General features: G+C 35.5%; 1 protein-coding gene across 1 annotated transcript in view; it reads left to right on the forward strand.

Annotated features, from left to right (window-relative positions):
• Positions 1–26,222, forward strand: part of SNTG1 (syntrophin gamma 1) — a 610,136-nt gene that overhangs the window by 372,230 nt on the left and 211,684 nt on the right. The window contains exon 12 of the mRNA XM_017531764.2: positions 4,057–4,186. Coding sequence (XP_017387253.1) covers positions 4,057–4,186 — 130 coding nt within the window. The remainder of the gene's footprint in view (positions 1–4,056; positions 4,187–26,222) is intronic.

Below are 26,222 nucleotides of genomic sequence, written 5' to 3' on the forward strand. Positions count from 1 at the left end.
TTTTCTTATTTCTTCCTTTCCTTCAATAACATTCTCCCACCAATTAACTGATAATAAAATCAATATTCTGTCCACTCACACAGGGCCCCTCTGTGAGACTGACTTTTCTCACTGATAATTTTGCGTGTTGCAATACGCTTCCAACTTCCCTCAGACTTTATTCTCACTTTTGTCCATATTCTTCACCCCACAGAGAGACATCTCTACAATATAAACATGATCCTTTGTCTCCAATGCTTCAGTGTCTCCACTGGCTCCCCTGACCCTCAGGATCAGGGAGACATGCTGCAGCAAGATTTCTGAGTGATCACTGATTACGCCTCATGTGATCACCAGCCTCATGGCTTGCCTCTTCTTCTGATCCACACAATGTGCCAGACAATCCATATTTCTCTGGATATGCTATGCTTTTCATGCCTCGGATGTTTGTTTTGGATTAATTATCTTCTGTCTAAGCATTGTGCTTTCCCTTACCTGCCCCAACCGAGCCATTCCACTGCTTAGCCCAACATGATGGAGTAGCTTTGACTCTACTTCCGCCTTTATAATTCATTTTACAAAGCAGCTATTGAATCACATCATTTCTAATGCCTTTAAGGGGGAAATTACACATAGAACTTCAGCCATATGTGGAAGTACTGAGATCCACCAAGCACTCAGCAAATCATTCTTAAATCTGTAAATCATTCTCATTTTTTAGAGGAAATTGAGGCACAACTAAGTGAACTAAGTTGCTCCATCTTCACTCTCATCAATATATGTTTATTTTCATTCCATATCACCTCATGTTTGACCAGTTATAGTCCTCTTCTCACTGGTCTAACAGGACCACCCAAGCCACACAAATCTAGCCATGGTGGTCCTCTATGTGGAGGTCAGCATTGGTCCCTTGCAGACTTTAAGCCCACCTCATTCCAAGTCTGCCTGCTTTTCCACGGTGAGCTCCTAGAACTCATGCTCATTCCAGCCACTCCAAACTTGCACGTTTTAGTCTTTGCAACTGTTGTTCCTTGTGTATGTAAGCACAAGCCCCCATGTGGGGTAAAATCAACAATGAATCAAAACAGGACTCATTATACTAACTAGAGATGATGTATATTTATTTGATTGCTTATGTGAGGTTGAAAATTATTCATGAATTTGATAGTGAGCAGTATATTTTTATTCAAGGAAGACTAAAATTTGTATTTTAAATGAATGAATAAACCTACTTTGAAATTGGCCAAAATTTGAGAATACATTTTACTGCCAGAGCAATTACCAAGAATCTTTAGAAAACTTTACAAATGGAGAGTGGAAAACTGAGCCTGAATGAAAAAAAACCTCAGACTATCCAACTATTCAGTAATATATATCTAGATATAGATATAGATATAGATATCTCAGAATATATATTATATATGTGATATAGACATATAATACTAAGACACATAATTTTGTCTGGGTGTCCATAAGATTACTATAAATGTTGTAAAATGTAATGTCTCACAATGCTAATGGGTAATAGAGTCTATTGATTTAATATTGAATATTGTTAAATTAGATAAAACAAAGAAGATTGTTATTTTTTATCTTGAGTTAAATAATTAGATTTTTTAAAAGCCACAAATAAAAACAAAAACACTGCAGTTTTTCCCTAATGCTTAATGAGACAATAATTCTTGTGGAGACATTTTCTTTTAACACTGAAATATTGCAATCAAGACCATATTGATGATTATTCAGGGGAATATTATACATAGAACTTCAGCTGTATATTAAAGTATTTAGATCCACCAATTATTCAGAAAATACTAGTTAAATCTTCACATAAATTGTTATTGTTCTCATTTTTAGAGGAAATTGAGGCACAACTAAATGAGCTAACTTACCAATACCTTTCTTTACTTAGTAATAGAGGCCCCAGATAACTGTAATGTTTATGATCAACCTATTCTATAAGAGGTCATATGTAATCAAAGAAACTGTTCAAGTATTTAACTTATGTTCATAAAAGGGTATCCATCAATTTTGAAAAGTTGAAACCGAATGTAAAAGGTGATATGTATTAACTTATGAGCCTAGGTTTATACAAGATCAGCCCCTCAGAATTATTCTATGTAGGGACTATGTAACATCTATAAATACATACGTTGCAGATTTGATATAAATGTGTTGACTTTTATCTGCTAAAGTTACCTAGCTTCTATTATTCATTTGAGCAGAGAAGACTGCAATGTTCAAGATATACTTTAATTTATGGTACATGAAGCAATGGTTATAATAACCAGGCAGCGGAAAGAAATATGTATTACTAAACTCCAATTATTTCTCATATTCTATGGATGATTAAACTTCTGTCTGAATACTTTAAACATCTTATCATTAAACTTCAAAATTAAAGTTAAAAATATGTGAGATTATAGCATTCTTTTCATTCAATGTGTATGCTGTCACAAATTCAAACTAACTTTATTTCAAAGAGATGGACGATAGTTATACTTCTGAAATTCTTTTAATGTATTTTTAAAAGAAAACCAAAAAAGAAAGCATATCTGAGCATGTTCCTCTTTTCTTTTTTTGAAATGGAGTCTCGCTATGTTTCCAGGCTGGAGTGCAGTGGCATGATCTAGGCTCACTGCAACCTCCGCCTCCCGGGTTCGAGTGATTCTCTTGCCTCAGCCTCCCGAGTAGCTGGGACTACAGGTGGCACCACCACACCCAGCTAATTTCTATTTTTAGTAGAGATGGGGTTTCGCCATGTTGGCCAGGATGGTCTTGATCTCTTGACCTCATTATCCGCCCACTTCGGCCTCCCCAAGTGCTGGGATTACAGGTGTGAGCTACCATGCTGGCCCTGTTTCATTATAAAGTGCTGTGTCAAAAGATGAGAGCCAGTTTCTCTAAAAATATTAATAATTTGAACCTTCATAGCCCTGAATGCCAAAGGCCTTACCATGTGCCTAGTTCTGAGACAGGAAGGCAGAGTGTTGTTGACCTACCCGTAGACCTGAGCTCTGTGGGTTTTTCTTGTTTGGGGAATAAGCTCATGTTTGATATCCACAAATGTCTAGTATAAGAACCAGGAAAGATGTTTGTTTGGAGAAAACATATACATTTATGCATTTTACATTGCATTTTGAATACTGAATTGCAGAAGTTTTCTATTTCGTAATTGGCTGGAATTGAGATACAGTTTTGTGTATCATGTTGCACAATAGAGCGATTCTCAAGCATCAGATTTTAGTTGGCTACCATTAATTTTGAGATTTTATCTATTCCTGTCCATTAAGTTTACATCTAAACATTGCAGTATCTGGATGCTGGGGAAAAAAAAGAGTCATTGAAGCTGTAGGGAGCACTTCTAAATTGAGTAGCACCTTTGTGAACAATTTTAAAAGGCATCATTTAATTGTCTATAACAACAAAAACAAAAATCAATAAAAGACTGTCAGAATGCATAGACTGATTATTGCATTTGACGAAAAAGTTTAATGTTAATGAAATTTGCAACATTCATGCAAATGGAGAGCATGGTCATTCAGATCTAGAAAGGAGGTTATCTTTGCGAAGATGAGCAGGCTGAGAATAAGTTCCAAAGTGGAAGCACTTTGTCCATGTGGAAAGCAAGTGACTTTTTGATATCACGCTTTATATTTTATTGCCTGTGTTTGCGATCTTTCTAAGTCAGAAGATGCATTGACAAATGTTAAGAGGAGACAATAGTAGCCAAAATAATAAGTAAACGATGCACATTGTTATAGCAAACTGGGAAAAGAATGCATCTAAAATTTCTTAGATTCTCTTTCATTTACATATTGTAGGTTTTAGAAGCCAAAGTTTCTCCGTAGTTATTTGAATCTAAAGATGCTTCCTACTAATTTGAAATTCCACGTAATTTGGGTCTATTTTCAGTGTTTTATTTAAAACAGATCTATAAAGTCAGGTAAACAAATATGAATTCAAAGGCTGGTATTTATATTGTTTGAAAAATGAGTTTTTCAACTGATGCTATTAAGAGTTGCAAATAGATCTATGACATGACGTTTTGATCTGATTTGTTCTGAACATCTGCAGGCAGAATGCCTTTCAAGTCATTGCTGTGGACGGGGTGTGCAGTGGGATTATTCAGTGCCTCTCTGCTGAAGACTGCATTGACTGGCTGCAAGCAATAGCGACTAATATTTCAAATCTCACAAAGCACAATGTAAGTAACGATTCAGGGAATACCTAGCCAGGGTTTCTCAGGCTTTGTAAAATCCTTCAATATATATATAACTTCACATCAACTGTTTGATCTTCTCAGAGTGAAACACTTCACATTAATTATGAAAGCTATTCTGGAATACTTATTGAAAGGAAATTACTTTGGAAGTTCTAGCCCAATTTATGAGCTCAATAATATTCAGATTTCCATTAACAAGTATCGTAAGCATCTATATTACCTAAGCAAATCAAAATAAGTAGTTAGCATGTAATCACTAAATATCTTTAGGGAAAAGCAGTCTGGACTAATAAAGTACTTGATTTCAAGCTAACATTATTGGTTTACCTTTAGTGATCTTAGACTTGCAGCTAGGAAGATTTGAGGAGGAGGAGGCTAGGACGAAAGGAGTTGGCATGAAGAAGGTGGGAACGGTCAGAAGATTGCCACTGTCTCTCATTAGACAGATCCTGGTCTGTATTATTAGAAATGGCTTCTCTGCATTTTCTCTCTTTCCACTCCAACCTTTCCTTCCTTTCACATTCCTGTGTCTCTTTATTATAGCTTTATTCTAATTCCTTTAGCTCTTTAATAACCTAAACAATTCTTTATCCCTGTTATTAAAACTTCTATGAGAAATATAGTCTAACAAAATATACAAAACCATAAACCTCACCTCACTATCAATCTAGGTATCAGTAATGATAATTGTTTTAGAAAAAAAATTTGTCATCATCTGTGCCTTTGTGTTCATTCTTTCCTTAGCCCACAATTGTTCCATGCCATGTTGAGGCATTTGAGAGTTCCTAAGGGAGATCAGGAGTCTAATAACAAATGATCAAGCAGAAATACATAGCTCTGTTCACCAGGCATTATGAGCACATAAAATGCTTCTTATGTAAATGACGCCTCAGATCCAAATATCCTTGCGCAGAGTAGACTCTGTTTTGACATCTAAGAAGGGATTGTGGCCAGTATGCCTTCCTAAAACAAAAGGAGGATCACTAGCCAATAAAGGCAACTGTCTTGTTTCCAGTCTCTGGCTGTTTCAAATAAGGCCATAATACTGGCCATACATATGGTGACAGGATGCTCTGGGAGTGAAGTTGACAGTCATGGCATATGTGCATGGTCAATGTTACCAGGCAATGCTAAATGTTTTCCAATTGGCTGTGCAATTTACCCCCACACTCTTGGTTGATGACATGTCTCTTTCTATAGATAGTTTTCAAAACTCTGTGCCACCTGCCTTTTAAATTTTTGGTTATTTGATACCTGTGAAAATATGCTTCCAGTGTAAATAAAAACACATTTTGGGTGGTTCCAGAATAGGTATAGTATGCCAACACTTACCCAGGGTCACCCCTCAACAAGGAGGCTAGACAGGGGTGTGCCTGACTTGGGCAAGAGTGGGCTCTCATTCCCAGCCCAGCCCTTGCTAATCCGGTGTTGTCAACATGTTAGAGTTGAGGTTGCACAAGAGGGTGTAGGTTTCAGAACGACTGAAATACAAAGAAATGCAGTGTTTCTCTACAGATTTTTCCACTTCCTCGTCTGACTTATATTGATGTTTCTAGAGTTAAAGACAGAAAAATACCTCATGAGAGTAGAACTCTCCATTTCTTTACAGAAATGATTAGAGATCTTAAAAATGATACATGATCTTATATTTGTGAGAAAAATATTTTTGAAAGAACAGAATGTTAAACTTATATTCAAAGATTTTTTTCCTTACTTGGATCCAAGTTTACTCTGACTTAAAATCCTAGGAATACTGTCCTGTTGTATTTCTTCAAAAGGTCTATTCAGTTAGAATGCCCTGCTTCCACTGAGAAGCATTTGAAAAGGCAGTGCTTTAGTTAAAAACAACAACAACAGAAGAGTGAAGATGCAAATGTATCTACCCTCTGTAAGCCTAAGGAGGGACAAGCCAAATTTTGCTGCTTGTTTTTCATTCTTGTAATAAGTGCTCACTATGATGCAAAGGAAAGCAAATGATTCCCTTATACTATTGGTTTAACTGTTGGGAGATCCATATGTCTGTTGCCATATTAAAAGTTATCTATTTGCTCTTTCACTTCCTGTTTCTATATTAGAATTGCATGTTCTTTTGTTCTTGTAATCAGTTCCCATTCAAAAGTATTAGGTTACAATGTACTCTGATATGGAAAGTACTACATAAATGTTGAAAAGTTATTAGACATAGCGATAAAACATGGGAAAGTCACATTGACTTCAGAGAAGGCACAGTGACTGCATTGATGACACAATTAACATGGTTCATTAGCCTAAAGAAAGAAATTAGGTGGAAAAAGTAGGTAGGAAACTTTTGCTTAGGATAGTTAGGTATCAGTTTTAGTTCTCTTACTTTTTGATTCTAAGGGGATGCTGCAAATAATACCTTATGGAAAGATGGAGAACTTTTTCTTTACTTGCCAATATTCTGAGAGAGTATAGGCTTGTACAAGTCTGACTTGAGTAGTTTATCTGTTGATAATAGATGTAGAAATAAAAATATTGTGATAAATATTTAAAGAAATTCCCCTCAAGAGATTATCAGGCATAAAATAAAATAAAAAAAAATTAAAATGAATATAAAATAATAAGTTTGACAGTTTAAAAATCATGTGATTGAAGTAAGACATACATACGTATATAAACTTTTTAATAATGAATCAAATTTTATTGTAAAGCTAGTTGGAGAATAGATGGGGAAGGATAAAAGAGAGTAAAAACAACACAAAAACAAAAACAAAAAACAGCCTTTGCAGGAATAATTAGAACAATGTGCTGACCATTTTCTTTTCTCTTTACTCACTACTTTCTAAAAGTAATTTTGTGAGACAAGGATTTTCATACACATTTTTTAAAAATTCCAGGTAATTATAGTTGCTGTCTGAAAAAATTCTTCTTCCAGAAATCATTGATCATAATGTCTAAAAATACCTAGACAAACACTGACAACTTAAAATTGTATTTTATCATTATTCGGAATGGCTCCAAACATTTACAATAGCTGTTAATAGTTAATACTTAGTAAATGGTTTCTAGCAGAAAGAGGGTGAGGCTTTAGACTTGTTTTAAGCTGTGTTGGCAGAGCTCAGCTCATTTTACTTCACTTCCATGCTTTCACATTAGAAAACAAAGACCGGCAGAAGCTATGGTGCTGCGGTGTGGGTGGGGTTCAGCTCATTTCTTCACCAGCTTTCAAATAATGAGCATTTGCTATTGTTTTAGATGAGCATTCACTCTCAGTGAACTATTGCTTTACGTAAAGTAGACTTGAGCAGATTCTAAAAGCTTAAATTTATATATTGTAAGAAACAGTAATTGCTTCCAATGAATAACCTACCAAATTTTGTTCATTTATTATTTCACCACCTATATGAACAGGTATTAGTAGAAAGTTATTAATTTTTATTTCCATGATCATTTCATATTAAATAATTGAAGACTGTTAAATATGCTAATGTTATAATACTATTAAGTTTTTGGGAACCCTGGAAATAAATAAATATATCTGGCATAATGTACAATAGATATGAATCATCCGAGTTTGCTGGGCAGGTTGGTAAGATGCTCCCCTATGATGTTCACTTCCTGCCATTTACACCCTTATGGGATTACCGTCCATGTGCGTTGGCTGCATAGTGAGCTCTGAAGCAGATGCTTCTTTTACAAAACTTCAGATGAGATAGCAGATAATCCTTGAGAGCCTTTTGAGAAACCCAGTACATGCTAACCCACACTGATCACATGCTGAGGGCTCAGCAGGATCTGTAACTAAAGTAGATCTGCAAGAAGCCTTCATCAGTTATAGGTTTTTGATGTGGATATTTTTGGGGGAGCATTTTTGGCCTACCACAAGAACTATCTGGCAGGTGAACAGGATGATTAGATTTAGACAGTTCTGTCTGATTTTCATGTGGTGTCTCCGATAGCAGTTTCAAAGCCTTTGCTCTGCCATTTGGGAGTATTCTCCAAGTGCATTGCTTGGGGTGGGCCCAGAGCTTCTCGCAGTTCACGCATAAAATTGGGACATTGCCTTCTTCCCCTCCCTCCCAGATGGGAGTTCCTTACTCTCACTGGGTTCCAGCATCACTTTCTTTGATCTTCTGTCCAGAAATCTAAGGCTTTTCTAAGAGTTTAGTTTCCTGTACTGATGCACGTTTCCTCATGGCTGGAGAAAACAGCATGAGAAAAAGAAAAAAGAATGGGGACACCTCATGCCAGAGAAACTCATTTTTTTCAGTTCCTTTACACTGTCAATGGGTTTTCTCTCTGGGTTTCTGGCTGGCCCAGCTGCCCCAGGCTCCCTGGCAGCAGCTGCGTGGCCGGCGGGCCTTGGATTCAGCTCAGGAGCCAAAACAGAGGAATAGTCACAGAGATGTCTTCTACAGCTGCTGGCTGGCAGGGACCTCTTCCCAGGTCTCTGATCAGCGAGACACTCTCTCAGAGTCTTTGTTTGTTGTCCATGACTTAATTTGTCTTGGTCTCGAGTCCATGATGGGAGATAAAGGAAGCAAGAAAAAGAAAAGAAAAAAATAAATGAAAACTGAAAACTCCTGGTGGCGATATTAGTCGTTACTCAATGTTGACTTCTTTCCTCAGAGTTCTTGCTGTTATTTACCGTCCAATGCTCTCAGATAGTTGCCTTTTGAATTTTATTAAGAGTATTGAGGTATGATCGGTGGGAAAGATGGCTGCAGTGATTTTATTCCATCTTGACTCTAACTGGAAGCAATAGATACTTTTAATAGAAAAAAATGTAAGAAACAAAGCAATTACACAATATTTGTAGAGTGTTAGAAGAAAATAACTATCTGAATCTGCTGTGCTTTGGAAATATTATTTTTTAAAAGTCCTGATAAATTTATTTTCAGTAAAATAGAAAACTCAAGAAAAATCAACAAAACAAAGATTTACTAAAGGAAATACTCAAGAGTACTTTTAAGTTTTTTGAATTTTTATTTATTCAACAAATATTTATTGAATACTTGTCTATGATGTGTCAGATACTGTGTTCTATTTTTTTGTTTTGTTTTCATCTTTTATTTTAGAAACAGAAAGTATATGTGCAGGTTTGTTACAAAGGTGTATTTTGTGATGCTGAGGCTTAGAGTATAATTGAAACCATCAGTCAGATAGTGAGCAAAGTAGGGGTGCTATTTCAGGCAAAGAAAAATCATGCTAAATAGAGGCCTGGGTCTGTGAGAAGGAATAAATAGTATGGGAGAAGATGAATATGTAGATGAGTCTAAATGAACATTGTTTGTATTAACATGGCAATAATTGCTTGTGGCGTTTAGAATAAATACACAGAATTAAAATATATTGCAAAAGCAATATCAAAAATATCCAATGGAAGCAAATGTAATTAATATGAAACTTTGTTATGTCAAAATGGGTTGTTGATTTCCTAGACGAAGCCCTAACTAAATAGCCAGAATGTGTATCTTCTAAATTAACAAAGCAGTAAGTGGAAAAATAATGCTAATACATAGTAAAGAAATTCACAGAAAATGAAAAAAGTAAACTAGAGTGAGTAAGCACACAGTAAGATGATGATTTATATCCAAATATAAGATATATTTTTTACAAGAGGAAATCTAAAGATATTGGAAGACTGAAAGTTAACATTTAGAAAAATACTGTGCACCTGAAAAAACAAGAAATGGGGAAAGGATTCCCTATTTAATAAATGGCTCTGGGAGAACTGATTAGCCATTTCTGGAAGTTGAAGCTGGACCCTTCCTTACCCGTTATACAAAAATTAACTCAAGATTGATTAAAGACTTAAATGTAAAACCCAAACTACAAAAACCTTAAAAGAAAATCTAGGCAACACCATTAGGACATAGGCATGGACAAAGATTGCATGACAAAAATGACAGAAGCAATAACAACAAAAGCAAAAATTGACAAATGAAATCTAATTAAAGACTTCCTGCACAGCAAAAGAAATTATCATCAGAGTGAGCAGGCAATCTACAGAATGGGAGAAAAATTTTGACATCTACTCATCTGACAAATGCCTAATATCTGGAGTCTACAAGTAACAAAAGCAAATACTGACAAATGAAATCTAATTAAATTAAAGAGCTTCTGCAGAGAAAAAAAAATATCATAACAGTGAACTGACAACCTACAGAATGGGAGAATTTGTTTGCCATCTATCCATCTGACAAAGGCCTAATATCCAGAGTCTACAAGTAACTTAAACAAATTTAAAAGAAAAAAAAAACATTAAAACGTGGGCAAAGGACATGAACAGACACTTCACAAAATAAGACATTCATGCAGCCAACAAACATATGAAAAAAACCTCAACATCAGTGATCATTAGAGAAATGCAAATCAAAACCACAATGAGGTACCATCTCAGGCCAGTAAGAATGGCGATTATTACAAAGTCAACAGCAGATGCTGGCAAGGTTGCAGAGAAAAAGGAATGTGTCTACACTGTTGGTGGGAATATAAATTAGTTCAGCCATTGTAGAAGACAGTGTGGTGATTTCTTAAAGATCTAGAAGCAGAAATACCATTTGATCCAGCAATCTCATTACTGGGTGTGTACCCAAAATAATATAAATTATTCTATTATAAAGATACAGGCACGTGTACATTCATTGCAGAACTATTTATGATAGCAAAGACATTGAATCAACCCATCAATAGTAGATTGAGTAAAGAAAACTTGGTACATATATACCATGGAATACTATAGAGTCATAAAAAGGAAGGAGATTATGTCCTTTGCAGGGACATGGATGGAGCTGGAAGCTGTTATCCTCTGCAAGCTAACATAGGAACACAGGAACAGAAAATCAAACACCACGTGTTCTCCCTTATAAGAAGAAGCTGAATGATAAGAACACATGGGCACATAGGGGGAACAACACACATTGGGGCTGGTTGTGGTTGGTGGGAGGGAGAGCATCAAGAAGAACAGCTAATGGGTGTGGGACTTAATACTTGTGTGACAGGTTGACCTGGATAGCAAACCACCATGGCCCATGTTTACCTATGTAACAAACCTGCACATTCTACACATGTTCCCCAGAATTTAAAATAAAAGTTTGTAAAATAAAGAAGGGAAACAAATAAATAAATTGGCGTAATTTGAAAATTTATCTAAGAGATTAATAACTAAATAGATTTGAAGTTTTTACATTGACACTATGACATTTTAAGTAATGTTTCCATGAAAGTTAATGATTTAGTTTGTCTCTGTGTCCCCACACAAATCTCATCTCAAATCGTTATCCCTATGTGTCAGGGGAGACACCTAGTGGGAGGTGAATTGGGCCATGGGAGTAGTTTCCCCCATGCTGTTCTAATGATAGTGAGTTCTCATGAGAGCTGATGGTTTTGAAAGTGTATGGCAGTTCCCCCTTTGCTCTCTCTCTTTCCTGATGCCTTGTGAAGAAGGTGCTTGCTTCTCCTTTGCCTTCCACCATGATTGTAAGTTTCATAAGGCCTCCCCTGCCATGAGGAACTATGAGCCAATTAAACCTCTTTCCTTTATAAATTACCCAGTGTCTAGTATTTCTTTATAACAGTGTGAAAACAGACTAATACAGTTAATTTACAAATTAAATAAATATTTATATTTTTAAAAAGAAACGAATACAGTGGAAACCATAAAAGAAAGTTTTGTAACTTTATTAATAATAGGCAAAGCAAACTTCACAATAGATATATTACTAAATACAGAGATGATCACTTCATAATAACAAAAATGTTTAATGAGCTAGGAAACAAATGCAAACATCATGTCACATGGACTTAAATACATCTAGATGGAAATAAAAATGTAGGCTGATGAGAAAGACAAAAATGTAAAATCTCACAACTGGAAACACAAAATGGTTAAGACGTTGTTATGAGGAAATCAAAGGTAAAATAATAAATTGTGGAATCATAAGACAAAAGAAAAATTCATGTTCAGCCTTTATTTTAGCCTGTAGAGAGTCATTATCACATTATCCCATCATAAACAGCAGACATTTCCCATTAAACTATTCATTCAGTACTAGGTGTCTAGAATGTCACCCCAGCCTGAGCTGGAGATTAGAACTCACTCTAATTATCTTTCTTCTATAACCTTTCAGCTTTCCTCACTGTCATTCCTTAGGGCCAAAATAGTCCTGCGAAGAATGTCACCATTCAACATCCATCCCATGTATGTCGTTTAAATGCTACCTGACCCCCAAAAGATAACTGTGCATACATTTTAAAGACTCCTAAAGTTTTTTAATTCATAAGTTACAATAACTGTAAAGAAGTTTGAAAATAATATTTTGTCAATAATTCAAAACTGACATTTTAACTTGGTTTCATTTTATAAGATTTAATTCTACCCATCTGTGGTAGGAAGAATAATGCCCATGCAAAGATGTCTGTGTCCTAAATCCCAAAACCTGTGAAAATGCCATGTCACATGGCAATGGAGGACTAAGGTTGCAGATACCATTAACATTACTAATCAGCTGACCTTAAAATAGAGAGATTAGCCTAGATTATCCAAGTGGGTCTAATGTGATTCTCTAAAAGTGGAAGAAGTCAGATTGAGAGAACAAGAGACAGCACTGAAAGAAGAACTGAACCTAGTGCTTCTGGCTCTGAAGATGGAGAAGTGACCACAATTCAAAGAAAGCAGGAGTCCAATAGCAGTGAAAGGCTGCACTTCTGCTCTAGAGCCTCCAGAAAGCAGCACAGCCCTGCCAGCACCTCAATTTCTCCCCCGTTTGATTCATTTAGGACTTCTCACCTACAGAACAGTATGGGAATACACAAATCTGTGAGTTTTTCTTAAACCACCTGAGTTTGTAGGAATTTGTTATGACAACAATAGAAACCAATACAACATCTCTTTATCTTTAGACAAATCCAATTGTATGGTTTCACTTTATTAAAAGCTCAGTTTCATTGGAAAACCATCCCTTTAACTCATGTCACATGTATTTTTCAGAATAACCATGAAATGTACTTACATATGTTAGAAAACTACCTAACATTTACATTATTAATTAGTCCCAGTACAAAGCAGCCTATTATAATACCATTAGAGTTCCTAGATCCTTACTTAACATCCAACTGATATTACCAGAAAAAAAATTATCAGAATTGTTGCATTCATGCAAACTGAGCAAGGACAGTCTTTGGAACTGGGAAGCACTGCTGGCTGTCAATAGCTGGCTATCCATTTTCAATGGCTAGGAGCTTTCAAATGTCACAGGAAACCAAGAGGGAGAAGCCACACAAGACAAGAATAAATAACTGCAGTCCCTAAAAAGCAGGCATGACTGATGAATTGTCAAGCAGCCACAACTAGAAAGATGGCAACTGATCCCTGAGAGTGTCCTGTGAAGATGGGACCTAGGAAGTGCTGGCTTGCTCAGGTCACACAGCAACTATTGCCTGTGTCCTTATATTTCCAGTACTTAACACAGCCCATATGGAACAAATAGGAAGTGAATGAATGAGTGCCTTATTAATCAACCGTTGTTTGAAGGAAATATTGCTGAGAATGTAAAGAAAAAATAAGACAGAAGGGAGAAAAATACATTTAGCTAGAATAAGCACTGAAATAAGAGATTCACATGTACTACTCTGTAAATTCTTATGTCTTCCAAGAGGCCACAGTGCTTTAGAGTAAGGAAAAGCGGCTGGGATCTTGAGGAAACAGATGCTGTCCATGGTAGATGTTCTCTCTGTGTTTCTGAGTATAGTTCCTTTTGTTCATCATAAATCTCTGTCTCTCATAATAGTGTCTGATAGACAAATTTTTAAAATAAATTTTCTATCTATAACTCACTGTGTGACTTTCTAAGTGGCAACTGTAGAAAAATACAGTGTAGTGGAGCACCTGGAAGTAAATGGACTTCAAAGCATATATCTGCTTGCAAATCAAGATCAATAGTTTTGAACATATATGTCATGTACAGCAACTTGCAGACTCCCAGGAGCACATTGACTTGTGGTTTCCTAAAACCTTACTGCAAGGGATCAGGAGATTATCTAGCTCCATTTTCCGCCAGATTAGAAATCTCTTCTGAAAATGTTCTTTCAGACAGTTCTCTGCTGGAAATCTGTCAATGACATAGAAAGTCATTGCTTCAAAATGTAGCAATTAAATTTTTGACAACTTCATATTAGGAAATACTTTCTTTTACTGAATAGAAATCTCTCTCTTATAACTTTCATCCATTTGTACTAGTTCTGCCTTGAGAAAGACACAATAATTCGACGTTCTCTTTCAAGGACACATAATAATTTAATTTTCTCTTTCACTTGGCAGTTCCTCCAACATACAAAGGCAAGTGTCATATGTTGCATTTTTTTTTAATAGAAATGTCTCTGGCTCCTTTCTACTTCTCTCTGAAATGTCATCTGAGACTTTCCCTATCTTGGTCACTGTCTCTGGATGTAGAACCTCCTAAGTAGAGTAATAATAATATATTTAAATTTGTATTATTGTCATTGTCATGAACTCAACTATTTTAAAGATTCATAATGGTTTGATGTGTATTTACTGATTTTGTATAATCAATATATAAACATATACAGCAAACACTCAATAAACTTACATTTTATTATAATGATCAATCAAAGGTCATATTTTCACGTTAACTAATACTGCATATCATGTTGGCAATAGTGAATAAAATTCAAACTTCAAATAGGTTTCTTACATTTAAACTCATATATGAGCCAGAAAGCCTGATTGTTGTGCTGGCTACACAAATCACTAAATCCTCAAAGTGATGCAAGACCCCTGCCATATTAAACTATTGACACAAAAATTTAGCTTCTCCGTTTTTAAATTCTCAAAGATTAAGATTTTATTGTTCTTGCCTTCTTTCTTAGGCTACAATGATATTTCAGATATTTTATAGAAGTGTTAAATATCATAGGCTGTAAGATATTTTTTAAAGATTAGTAGTCCATTGAACACTAACAGAAGGTTAATATTTGCCTTCTGTCTTTGAAAGTAATGTCATACAATGAGGAATTCAAATGCAATATTGTGGATGTTACTATCTTCAGTAAAAATGTGCTATTATTAAAAACTTCCTTTCTTTCTTAATATCGTGTATTAATGTGTACAGCAATCTTCTTCCAGTGTTAAGAAGGGAAAGAGGAAAATACACAACTTTGTAGTGGACAAACCTAACAAAACTCTGCAGGTGGGTGGTTAACATCAACTGTGATGGTCAAATTAATAATATGCACCCTTGATATGATTTGATGAAAATGGCACTTTGCCTCTGTGATCTTCGTCCCCAAATTCATAATCCTAGTCTCATCATGGAAAGATAGTAGACAATCCCAATTGATTAACAGTCTGCAAAATACCTGACCAACACTCCTTAAGACTGACAATGTCTTCAAAAATAAGGAAAATTTGAACTGTGATAACCCAGAGATGCCTAAGGAGACATGCTGACTAAATGTCTATCAGTCCAGATGGGATACAGGAACAGCACACACAAAAAAAGTTTGGTAAAACCTGTGGAAATCTGAAAAGAGTATGGACTTTAGTTAACATTAGTATATTCATATTATTATATCATTAATCATAATAAATGTATCAATGTTATGAAATGTGAAATGCTAATAATAGGGGAAACTAGCTATGTGGTATATGGCAACTCTGTTCTATAATTGTATTTTTTATAAATCAAAAGCTGTCCCAAAATTAAAAAGTTTACATAAACGTGTGCATATATAACTAAGTTAATCCAAGATATTAACAAACTTGTGAGATGATTATCAGCTTCCTGATGTATTCACCATCTATTTATTCAACAAACATTTTGCAGGAGCTTATTGTGTCAATTTGTTAGAGGGTAAGACTGTAATATTGAGTAAAAAATGGTTATCTCTGCCTTCATGGAGCCAAGAGCCTAGTTGGGAAGGGAGACATTAATCAAATTAGCAAGTGAGCAAATGTGAAATTACAACATTCATAGATACTATGAAGAAGCGCCCTGAGAGGTTGAGTCTGTAGCTACCCAGAAATATGAGAACAGTTTCCTAAGTTTATATATAAACAATGAGTAAGAATAAAATAGGCCAGGCACAGTGACTCACACCTGTAATCCCACCACTTTGGGAGGCCGAGGCAGGTGGATTACGAGGTCAGGAGTTCAAGACCAGCCTGGCCAAGATGTTGAAACCCCGTCTCTACTAAAAATACGAAAATTATCTGGGTGCATTGGCACACACCTGTAATCCCAGCTACTTAGGAGGCTGGGGCAAGAGAATCGCTTGAACCTGGGAGGCGGAGGCTGCAGTGAGCTGAGATCGCGCCATCGCACTCCAGCCTGGGCAACAGAGTGAGACTCCATCTCAAAAAAAAAAAAAAAAAAAAAAAAAAAAAAAAAAAAAAGAATAAAATAGGAGAATTGGTGGGAATATATATTTTATGCAGAGGTAATAAAGTACCTATATAGGAGCAAAAAGTAAATAGATTCAGTCATAGTAATGGATATTATTTTTTATGGAAATTTTCACTTGTCTAGGGTAAAATGAAGATGTTCAAATTAATATAAGCAAATTTTTCATAAGGCTCAATTTCTTTTTTAAGGGCAGATCTTTAATTTGATATATTATCTTCTTATATTTATGGAGTTAAATGTCCATTCTCTTATCAAATAATGGTAATCATAGAAAAGTTTTGTTTTGTCTGGTATCCTCATTTAATAAAATAAGAGGCTATTTACCCAATGTCATTACTACTGAAAGGTTTAATACTCCAGCAAATACACTTGTCAAAATCAATGACCTAGAATTTTGGCAGATAGGGCAAGTCTGGATATTGTCCCAAAACAACGGAACTTTGAGTTTAAAACCAGGTCAGTGAATACTGGAGCTGGAGGAAAATGATGATGTTGTTAGCAGAATACAAAACATGATAAATAGGTCAAATTTTGGGAAATCACAGAATCCAAATCCACAAGTCTGTCAAAGTCTGTTTTTTTATCATTTTAAAACGTATGTGATATTAACTGACCAAGTAACAAAAGTATTAACACAAGCACGCACTTAAAATATAGTGGGAACCACAAATATTTATCATAATTTAGGCAGCAGAAAAGACAGAGACCTGTATGACAGAGTTGGGAAGCATTACAAGCAACTGGTTGTGAAAGGTATTTGAATACGCTGGATTCGAAAAGAGGAGAAAGTAGACTCCAAAACTCTCCATTGTTTCATCAATCAAAGGGAACAAACTCTACTGCTTTGTTTTTGTTTTTGTTTTTCAGTAGTATTTTGTGTTGTGGAAAATGTGTGAGCTTTCTTGTCACCAGACTTGGGAACTTGGGTACAAAAACCTAGCTTCTCTGCTTACTAGCTATGTGTACGTGACTTCAATTTGCTCCTTAGAAGCAGAAACTAGGTAACTTTAGTTACTGTGAGCATTAAACTTAAAAAGTGCTTTAAATATTCTGCCCCTTATATGGTGCTAAAACATTTGAATTTTTCTTTTTTCTAGTTGAGTTCTAATTTAAATGTGATCTATAAGCCATAAATAAATGGAAGGCTCCATTTGTTTATTGTATATGAGTTTACAAATTTTTGTTCATGGAATACTCTTAGGAATTCTGAAGGATCATTGGGTAGTGGAAGGTTGATGAAACTGGACACAATTAGTTGAAATAAATGTGTGACAGTGATCAGATTCTTAAGCAGCTATGATCTTTGCCAAGTGCTACATCTATACCTCAGTTTCCTCTTCTGTAAAAGAGACAGAGGAAGCAGATAAAAGGCTAACCTCCCATTCAGCTAGTGTTGAGAAACATTAAGTGTACCCCGCCTCCATGGCTCCTTTATGAAGGATACCTTTTGGTTTGTAATTAGTGGTATGCAGGTAACAGCTGCCTACTTGGTATATTCTTGAGTTATGATTATATGTAGTACACCTGTGTATTAATAAGAATCACCTGTCAAAGAGAAAATAAATGCTTGGATGAATCTCTGCTTGGGGACTTCAGTCTGGAATGCTGTCAGGCGTTCAGGCTCTCAGGCTGTTGAGCTCCAGGATGGATACATTCTGTTGTGCTATTTGGGTGTCTGTCTCTCAATACCTTCAGCCCACCTGGATGGGGGTCTCCCGACTGAGATGGTATCTTGGTAGCTAGCACTTTATGAATGAATCCTCCTTCCCAATCATTCTTTCCTACTGCAGCACTAAAATTAATTTAATTCGTAAATAGAGATAATTTTATATCACATTTCTATTAAGGTTACCTACGAATGTAAAGGAATCTCCTCTTTGAATCTGATTCTACCCTAATACCCTATACTTGTTGTTTAATTAGATATACTTTGTTACTTTGAAATGTATGTGAATGTGTATGTATGTATATAGAAATATACATATACATGCACATATATATGATGATTCTAGCCTTAAAACAAGAGAAACTCTATGTATTGATGGAGAAAGTAGTTGTTTTTCCCCACCTAACAAGAATTCTAGATGGTAGCATTTGCTAACTACCTTTCAGTGTGACAGTCAAATTAATAATATATATAAGAACCAATTTCCTGCATTTTTTAAATTAATTTTTATAGGTACAATGGACTCATTACAGTTGTACATATTAATGGGGTACATTGTGGTGTTTCAATTCTTGTATATATTGTATAATGATCAAATCTGGGCAATTTTTCCAGTCATTAGTTAAATATTTGTCATTTATTTTTTTTAACAACATTAAAAATCTTCTCTTTTGGCGACATTGAGACATACCTTACATTATTTCTTCCTATAGTCGCCGTACTATATAATAGAGCACTATATTATTCTTCCTGACTATAACTTTGTGTTCATCGACCAACCTCTTCCAGTTCTCTCCTTCTCTCTCCGTTCGCCAGCCTCTGGTTGCCAATATTCTACTCTCTACTTCTGTGAAAACAACTTTTTTAGATTTCACATGTGAGTGAACTCATGCAATGTCTACCTTTCTGTGCCTGGCTTATTTCACTTAATACATTGTCCAGATTCTACCATGTTGCTGCGAATGTCAGGATTTCATTATTTTTAATGGTTTAATAACATTTCGTTGTCCATATGTGTTTGTATGTGTGTGTGCTATCTATTTATCCGTGTATGTACCACATTTTCTTTTTCTATATCTTAGTTATTGTGAATAGTGTTGCAATAAACATGAGAGTACAGATATCTTGGATAAACTGATTGTCTGTCTTTTGAGTACATACTCAGTAATGGAGTTGCTGAGTCATATGGTAGTTCTATTTTTACTTTTTGAGGAACCTCCCTGTAGTTTTTCATAGTGGCTGCATGCTCCCACCACTGGTGTGTGAGGGTTTTCCTTTCTCCGTATCCTCACCAGCCTCTGTTATTTATTGCTTGTCTTTTTGATAAAAGCTATGTTAACCGGAGTGAGATTATATCTCATTGTGGTTTCAATTTATATTTCTCTGATGATTAGTGATGGTGAGCATTTCTTCATATACTTCTTGGCCATTCATATTTTTTCTCTTAAGAAATATCTGTTTAGGGCTTTTGCCCATTTTTTAATTGGACTTTTTTTGTTGAGTTGTTTATGTTCCTTGAATATTCTGAGTATTAACTTCTTGTCGGATGCATGGTTTGCAAATTCGTCTGTAGGTTGTTCCTTTATGTTGTTGTTTTCTTTGCTGTGCGGAAGCCGTCTAGTTCAAAGCAATTCCATTCATCTCTCCATCTTCTATCTATCCACATCATTTATTTCCTATCATCTGTAGAGTATTGGTTTTTATCTTATGGCCTTCAAGTCCTGGTCATGGAGGGTGACAACAGCTACAAACATCACTTCAGTTTTCAGGAAGGAAAGAAAAGGAAGAGGGATGAGTAGAATCAGCCACACCTGTCCCCTTGTATCAGGTAAGAAAAAATTTCCCAGAAACTCTTTCGGTAGTTCTCATTCTGTTGAACAAAGTCCTTGACGAATCTTTATGGAGTGGGGTAAGACAAGTTTGGCCAGTACTTAACTTTTCTACCCTCTGTAGTGCCATATGACATAGAAATGGTTGCAAATAGCTTCTGGAACAGTCAGTCAGCAATATTTACCACATTGCTTAATACTGAAGTTCTATTCATCCTAAAGTAAAGGCATGGATAGCCAGTCCCTCTGCGGGATGAACACAGTCCTTCAGGATTCACAGACACACACACAAAAGCACACACACAAAGAATTTAATCAGTTATTAGAGTTTATTCAACAGATATTTTACCCATCTTCCTATATTTTACACATGTACATGCAGAAGTTAAAAAAAAACAAAACTGTTTAGGAGATATCTATTTAATCCACAGAGATCTGCTGCATCGGTGGCAAATGACTTGCAGGTTAAAAAATCATTTTTTTTCCATGAACGCATTGGCTGTGAAAAGCTAACAAAAAACTTCTATTGTGTCTGCCACATTAAAAAGGCTTAACAAAGCTTGTTGGTGAATTGAAAATCATGACAGAATAAAGATTAAGGGAAGGAAGATTTACCGAACATGAACTGGAGTGTGATGAGAGGTTGTGCAGTGTGGGGCTGACAGGCATGGGTGTCACCGAAGCTGACTTTTCTTCCCTTTAATAGCTGCTGACATTTCTGAGTCCTGAAGTGTACTTTTTAGCACCAGTGTGTGTTGTCTGCTTGTCTTCATTGTTATTCTTTATCCACCAAAATGTGAATGTCAAAGAGGTGCCAACCAAAAATGGGATACTGTGAGGGAAATAAATAACTGCAGAGACAGTCATTTAAGTCAGGACAAAAGCAAGGGCAAGTTTGGGCACTGCATTGCATTCGGATTCTAGACAATTGTATTTTTTATTTTTACATAATTAGAATTTATTTCAAGAAGCATGTCGGGAAAGATTTTGGTGAAATAGCTTCCTTTGTATCTTGGAACAGTACTCACCAGAAGTTAAAGATTTTTATTTTATTTCTTTCTTTTTAGCAAGTTTTAATATTGAAAATTATCAGCTGATTTTTATTTACCAGAACCCAAAACATCTGCTTTGATTTCCCTTCCTCTGGATATATACTCACTAATGAGATTGCTGGATTATATAGTGGTTCTATTTTATTTTATTTATTTATTTATTTTTGAGACCGAATCTCCCTCTGTCACCCAATCTGGAGTGCAGTGGCACGATCTCAGCTCACTACAACCTCCTCCTCCTGGATTTAAGCTAATTCTCCTCCCTCAGCCTCCCGATTAGCTGTGACTGCAGGCGAGTACCGTCACACCCAGCTGGTTTTTGTATTTTTGGTAGAGACAGGGTTTCACCATATTGGTCAGGCTGGTCTCAAACTCCTGACTTCAGGTGATCCACCTGCCTTGGCCTCGTCCCAAAGTTCAGGGATTACAGGGTGAGCCAGTGTATCCGACCTTATTTTTAATTTTTGAAGAACCTCCACACAGTTTTCTATAGTAGTTGTACAAATTTATACTCCCACCACCAGTGTACAAGTGTTCCCCTTTCTCCATCCCTGTGCCAGTATCTGTTATAAATAATGAAGTCATAATAAAATGGGGTAGTTTTCCTGAACACAGTTTCCTTCCCTCTGCCCCCACTATCATTTTATCCAATGGGCCCTGCCTGCCTGACTCCATCCCACTCTTTGCTTTGCTTGTCTTTCTGGCCAGGGCAGCCCCAGCTATCAGTGTTTCAGCAGCCCTGGGACTATGTCCCGGCACAGGGCCACCCCGTAGTACACCACCGCTGTTGTCTTCTTTCGTGCCTAGGGCTGGAGTTAGTATGGCCTTCATCACACCCAAAGAGACAGGAGATAACTCTCTGGGACCTGCCTGTTGCCCTAGGCTCAAGAGAACGCAGCAGGAATGTGGGGTAATAGATCCCCAGGTGACATAGTTTGTCCATTGAAAGACCAGGGCAAAGAAGCAGGCTGCTGACAAATTGCTCAAGAGATGAGCTGTTTGGATTTGCAGTGATGACAGAGGGCCCAGAGCCAAAGCACACTTGAATGACTGCTCCACTGAGAAGCTGAGTCACATTTGGGGATCCGGGAACTCCCCTCAGGTTTATTTTCTGCTGAGCTGCCATGCTGGCCTTCATCTATGACCCTCAGTGCCTTAGGCTTGAACATCTTCCTTCAATCAATTGTTAACATGTGAGACTTTGCCTCACACTCTATTTCTACAGAAGAAGGACTAAGGAAACACCTTTCACCTCTAAATGTTCACTGCAGAGTACTGAATATTCCCTAGGTGATCACTCTCACCTCACCTCCTATCAGGCATGCTAGTAAAGAGGTATAAGTGAACTGTGCTAAGTAGGTAGATGAAAAGCCTTTAGAAAATTATAAATCACTTTGAGTGTTCAGTTGCTCCATGGAACACGTTTTAGAAACCCCTCATTCTAAAATGGAGCTTCAAAGCTATGGACCCCTGATGAGGGAGCAGAGGTGGTCACACACGTCACTTGAGGATGCTTTGGGCTTCTTATGTATGAACACTGTGCATTTCATTTTATAGAATACTGACTAATAATATGGCAATGGTAAAAATATTTTCTTCATCTAGGACTACAATTAATATTGTCAGATAAAAAATAATTTTTATTATTTCCTGAAGCCCAAGGTGACTGTGCTCCACAGGTCTACCTTACCCTATAACAAGATTCCCCTTCTTCTCATACTCCTGTAGTGTCTTATAGTAACGCTCATCTCAGAGATTTAGGATTATTTGTTGCATGTTTGTTTCTACCATCTATCACACATACATGATGCTTAGTGAATTCATGCAAAAATGAATGTTTCGACATTGAACATATACCCATAGACATTTGTAAGTAATTACAACCTACTTTCAGGCTTCTAGTTCAATTATATGCACGCGCGCGCGTGTGTGTGTGTGTGTGTGTGCGCGCGCGCGCGCTAATCTTAAAATGATGACTGAGACAGATAAAATTGGATAATTCTCACACTAGGAAAAATAAAGTTTAAGAAAGCTCATTCAGATTATAATATCTAATCATCCAAGGCACTGATTTACTGTTAATGGGTATGTTTTGAAAAACCACATGGCCTGATTTTAATTTTTATACATAGGCATGAGGAATAACCAAAGTAAAAGCGCATAAAAAGAAAAATATGAGCTGAAATGTGAGCCCTAGAAGCAAAATTCATGTTTAAATTCTTTCCTCCTCATGGTAAAAGTAGAGTATTCTCAACAGTTACAGGTGGATATATGGTCATCATGTGCCTTCATAGCAATGTCATTATTTATCAGGTGAGTTTATATCTATAAAATAATGGTCCTAACTAAGTCTAGGTCCTAACACATTTGTTAAATAGATATTGGCTATAACTCTCTAAGGAAATTGGAGGAATGTTTCTTTTTGTTTAAATCTTCAAAACTGATTTTCGCAGGAAAATATACCCTGTTAAACAGTATCCTCTATCGTCCATCTGGAGAGCACACCTCCCCAGTTATCAAGGTGTCTTGCATATGAAAAAATGATACTAAAAAATTAGTATCACTAAGGTACAATTTAAACATAAAAGATCTTTGATTAAACTGCCAACCTAATTTAAAAGATTCTATCCTTAAAGGCATTTAATTTCAGAAAAGAAGAATATCTTTAAAGGAATATTTGAATGTTATTGAATTTCCCTGCTGGTCTAAAGAGGAAAAAAGAATATTATTACTCCTAAAGAATAATAATATTATTACTCCTAAAAGTATGTTACAAAATACTGCTAAATCAATGCTACTAAAAGTTAATAAACAAAACTTAGGGATTTAAGAAACAGGACAATATTTAACGCAAATGTGCGCTTCTGTTTCTTAAATTTTTTAAAATAAATTAATTCCAAGCAAATCTGTATTAGAATCAGTAGTACAAGTGGCTCTATTTAATGGATCTGCAATAATTGAACTTACTTTAACCACTTGAAGATGTTACCATTATTAACACTCAATGGAATGAGTTTCTAAGAAAAAAAAAATGAACATATATTTGTCATTTTCCCAAGGATTTCCTCAAAGTGAATATTACTCCTTTAAATGTTGTCCATAATATCTAATCAGATATTCAATTTTTACAACAATACATTTTGCAAATTTTAATAATTTGAAAAATAGGAGAATTATCAGCATTTCAGTTCTTGAGTGTGAAACATATTGTTTGAAAAATATTTTGTAACATATGAATTCTGTAACATTATATTTGTCCCCATGTTTTAGAAACAGAATACTCAAATTTTAAACTCATAGTTCCAATAAAAAATCTCTGATGAAAAATGTTCTACTTAATTTAAAATTTTAATAACATAAAAATATATTTCTTTTATGTAATAGAGTCTTGTTTCTTTAATAACTGTTTTTAAATGTAAGATTTTGTTAATACCAGTGATTCCGATAAGAAAAAAACCTTATGTGATAGAATCAAATAACAAGGAAGAATAACTGGTAAAAATTCTTAATAAAATAGGATGATCTTAATTCAAATATTATTTAATATCTGGAAAAACATATTTGATATTCTACAAATACTATTTTCAGTAATAACTTGGAACATCTCAACCAATTTATGCCTATGATTCCATTATTGGAAAACTAAGCATGTGGAAATTATTTCTGTTCTACTGCTCAATGTCGTCGCCAAGGTCTGATTGCAAAATTTCAAAAAATTGCAGCCGCCAGCATAAATGGGTTAAAATAATATATCTTACTATTCCATTTCAAACAAAATATGAGGATTCTTTCCATCTCGTGTATTTAGTATACTCTTTCACTTAAAAATATTATTCAAGGCCGGGCGTGGTGGCTCAAGCCTATAATCCCAGCCCTTTGGGAGGCCAAGGCGGGTGGATCACGAGGTCAAGAGATCGAGACTATCCTGCTCAACAAGGTGAAACCCCGTCTCTACTAAAAATACAAAACTTAGCTGGGCGTGGTGATGCATGCCTGTAGTCCCAGCTACTCGGGAGGCTGAGGCAGGAGAATTGCTTGAACCCGGGAGGCGGAGGTTGCAGTGAGCAGAGATCTTGCCATTGCACTGCAGCCTGGGTAACAAGAGAGAAACTACTCCTCAAAAAATATATATATATTATTCGAACTTCACGTGCTGAAGGAGTACATCTATATTTACCTGATATCTTTATCTTTTGTAAAGAAAACATGGAATTCCATTTTCCTATGGTTGGCAAAAGACATATTTTAAAACATGTCCCTTCATTATATTTTTACTTTAGAAATTTAGTAAAGTGCAGAAGAACATTCAAATGAAATACATAGCAACAATAATGGTTTATGAGTATAATATTAATGTTTTATGAGTATATATTACATATACTTGAAAAGGTGTATTTTCTTTACACATGTAAAACAAAATTGCCAGCTTCCTGTGTAAATGGTATTACGTTTTGTTAAGTAAACATGTAATCGTAAACACTTCCTCGTAACAGTAATTGTATTCTGAGATGACCCACTCTTAATGGATTAATAGTGCATATTACATACACTTAATGGATTTTGTGTATATTATATAACTGTATATTATGTATGAATACATGTATAATATATATGAGAGTATATATATTATATATAAGTGTATATATATATAGATATTATATCCTACTGCTATTATATATATACTCATATATATATCCATTATATATATATACTCACATGTTATACTCATATATGAGTATATATGTAATATATATTATATATGAGTATACACATATTTTATGTATTATATATATATTAGATATCATTTTGTGTATATTTTGTAAATGATCAAACATGAATATTATATGTATAATATACATATTATATATAATATTATATATATAAAATCGTATATAATAGTGTATATTATATACTCCTAATGGGTTTTGTGTATATTATATCATAACTGTAGATTATAATTAAGAGTGTGTATTGTGCGACCCCTGGTTGTGGGACCCCAACCCACGGAGGCAGGCCCCCAGTAGACATGAGGCAGGACGCGTGGTGGCCGGTACCGACTTTATTGGGATCTCCGGGCGACTCAGG

The sequence above is a fragment of the Cebus imitator genome, unplaced genomic scaffold (genome assembly GCF_001604975.1).
Source record: "Cebus imitator isolate Cc_AM_T3 unplaced genomic scaffold, Cebus_imitator-1.0 Scaffold73, whole genome shotgun sequence".
Taxonomy (NCBI): domain Eukaryota; kingdom Metazoa; phylum Chordata; class Mammalia; order Primates; family Cebidae; genus Cebus; species Cebus imitator.